At 42.4% G+C, this 2,184-nt stretch overlaps 1 protein-coding gene across 1 annotated transcript; it reads right to left on the bottom strand.

The window, feature by feature from the left end:
- Window positions 1–584: 584 nt before the first annotated feature.
- Window positions 585–1,964, bottom strand: LOC111906038 (pectinesterase inhibitor 10-like). Its single transcript, XM_023901778.1, has one exon. It carries the CDS (start codon window positions 1,962–1,964, stop codon window positions 585–587), a length of 1,380 nt encoding a protein of 459 aa, XP_023757546.1.
- Window positions 1,965–2,184: the final 220 nt, after the last annotated feature.

Here is a 2,184-nt window from a genome sequence, read left to right as displayed (position 1 = left end):
TTAGAGTTATCACAATCAAACGAAGCAAATGGTTCCAACCAATAAACAGAAGAAAACTCAATCGCTTGATTGATAAGTGTGTCTCTGTTCCACTCAGGAAACAAAGCCTTCTTGCATTGCAAGACATCCTCTTCTTCCTTGTTTCTCTTTTCCTGCTCCTCTGCTTCGCTAACCACTTTCATCGTTTCATCAAGCTCTCTGTTTCTTTTCTTTCATTTTAGAGCATCGGCTATAGTTTCTTCAACATCACTCTCACTGTCATCATTAATCCCTTTCTGCTTTGATTGAGAACCAGAACCCGAAGCTAAATTAAACTTCGGTTCTGTTGTGACTTTCGGTTGTTCATCTTCTGTCTTCACAATCGGTCTCGGTTTAACAAAATAACGAGCACTACTCTCTCCCCCTTGTTTTGGAGGTACAAACCCCTCCAAAACACATTTCATTTCACTTAAAATGGCAATAGCAGGAAGGAGTTTGGATTGAAGATGATTCTGAATAGTCAGAGTTAAGAACGGATCATGCGCTTCAAGCAAATTAGTCAGCAAATCTTTCACATCTCCTGCACAACTTTTATAAACAGCCCTCTAAGTTTTCAACAAGGAAATTTCTTTCTCCGCCTGGGCCAGCTGCACTTTCTGAACATCAATTGTTGCTCGCTTTTTAGCCAAATCCTCCTTCAAGGCACTCTCTGTTGCAAGATTAGCAGCCAGAGCATCAAAACGAGAATCCACTGAGTTTAAGAAAGAAGTGGTTTCTGTTTTAAGCTCAGAGCGTACAGCCTCAAACTTAGTAGTTTCATCGTGAAGGGACTTAGAAAGGGAGTCCACAGAGGATTGATAGTGTGTTGCATGGGTGTCAGCATGAGACTTTAACGACTCAAGAAAAATCTGAGTTGTATGAACAATCTCAGAAACGTCTTTGGTGGCCTGCTTACAGGTGGAGGTAGATTCATTAACTGCCTTCGTAGAATTATGAATTGCCATAGTATACTGCTCAATGGCTGTCTCCAGAAATTCTTTAAGAACAATACCACCATAGGCTTTGCTATCAGCAAGCAATCGATCCAACTTATCATGAATGCTCTGTATTTGTTGACTTGAGACAGGAGCATCAGTCTCATCATCGGTTTGAAGTCGGTAAGGACTGTAGTAAATCGAGTCAAATTCCTCATCGTCTCCCCCAAGAGTAGCACCAGAATCAGATGATGGGGTTGGTGAAGGTAGTTTGTTAACGATTGGAATTTCAGTCACAGTAGTAGCCCCTGTATCAGATACATTAACTTCCACAATGGATTTGGGAATGGTAGTGGTTATTGATTCGGTTATAATTGGAGAAGATAAGGGTATAGTAGAAATAGGAACTGAAGTAATTGGTGGTGGGGTTGTCAAATTTGTTGCTTGAGTGGTAAGGGGTGTAGTAACAGTGGGAACAGAAAGTGGAACAGTCTGTTTCGGTGATGGGGTTGGAGTTGGAACTCTGTTGTGATTTGGAGATTCTGGTGGGGTAGGAGATCGTGGAGGAGTGGGCTCTCGGGGTGAGACATGACGAACCTCTTCTTCCTCACTTTGCTCATCTGTATTATCTGTGCTTGGAGGAGTGTTCCCTCTAGGTCTGCGAGCCATCTTCTTTATCTTCTTCGGTTTCGGTTGAGAAGTATCGCCTTCACCAGACTTGCATTTAGAGGAATTGGACTTACATTCCTCAGGATCCTCTTTCTTTGAAACCCTCTTTCCTTTGTTGGTAGGCTTTTCTTGTGCATCCAAAGCTGCTTGCTGCTCTGGAGACAGAACTCTCTGTCCGATAGGAGGAAGTTTCCTATAGTCAGCCAAGACATTGCTCTTTTCTGCAACACCACGATACATGGTTTCAGGAATCATTCCATAATAAGGAAACTTGAGCAGATCAGAAAGAATTATCTTCTTTGTATGGAATGTGGCAATAGAAGCAAGTAGAGCATCCTGCATGATCGGAATCTCTAAAGAATTAATAGCCTTCCTTGTAATCAGGGTCCAAAAACACCCACACGAAACTTAAGAATGTCGTGTCGATGTATTGAGACTCTACACCACCTGAGACCAGATTATAGAGCCATAATCAAGATTGATCCCGTTGTAGAGGCCGTAAAGAATGGCGAGCAACCCCTTGCTTGTAGTATCGGAACCACCACATCGTTCTGCTAAACCC

Source organism: Lactuca sativa, chromosome 7, assembly GCF_002870075.4.
Source record: "Lactuca sativa cultivar Salinas chromosome 7, Lsat_Salinas_v11, whole genome shotgun sequence".
In the NCBI taxonomy this organism is placed as follows: Eukaryota; Viridiplantae; Streptophyta; class Magnoliopsida; order Asterales; family Asteraceae; genus Lactuca; species Lactuca sativa.
This window is presented reverse-complemented; position numbering and strand designations above follow the sequence as displayed.

Coding starts and splice junctions, on each gene's coding strand:
- LOC111906038 (XM_023901778.1), bottom strand. CDS start 1,964: ATGCAGGATGCTCTACTTGCTTCTATTGCCACATTCCATACAAAGAAG.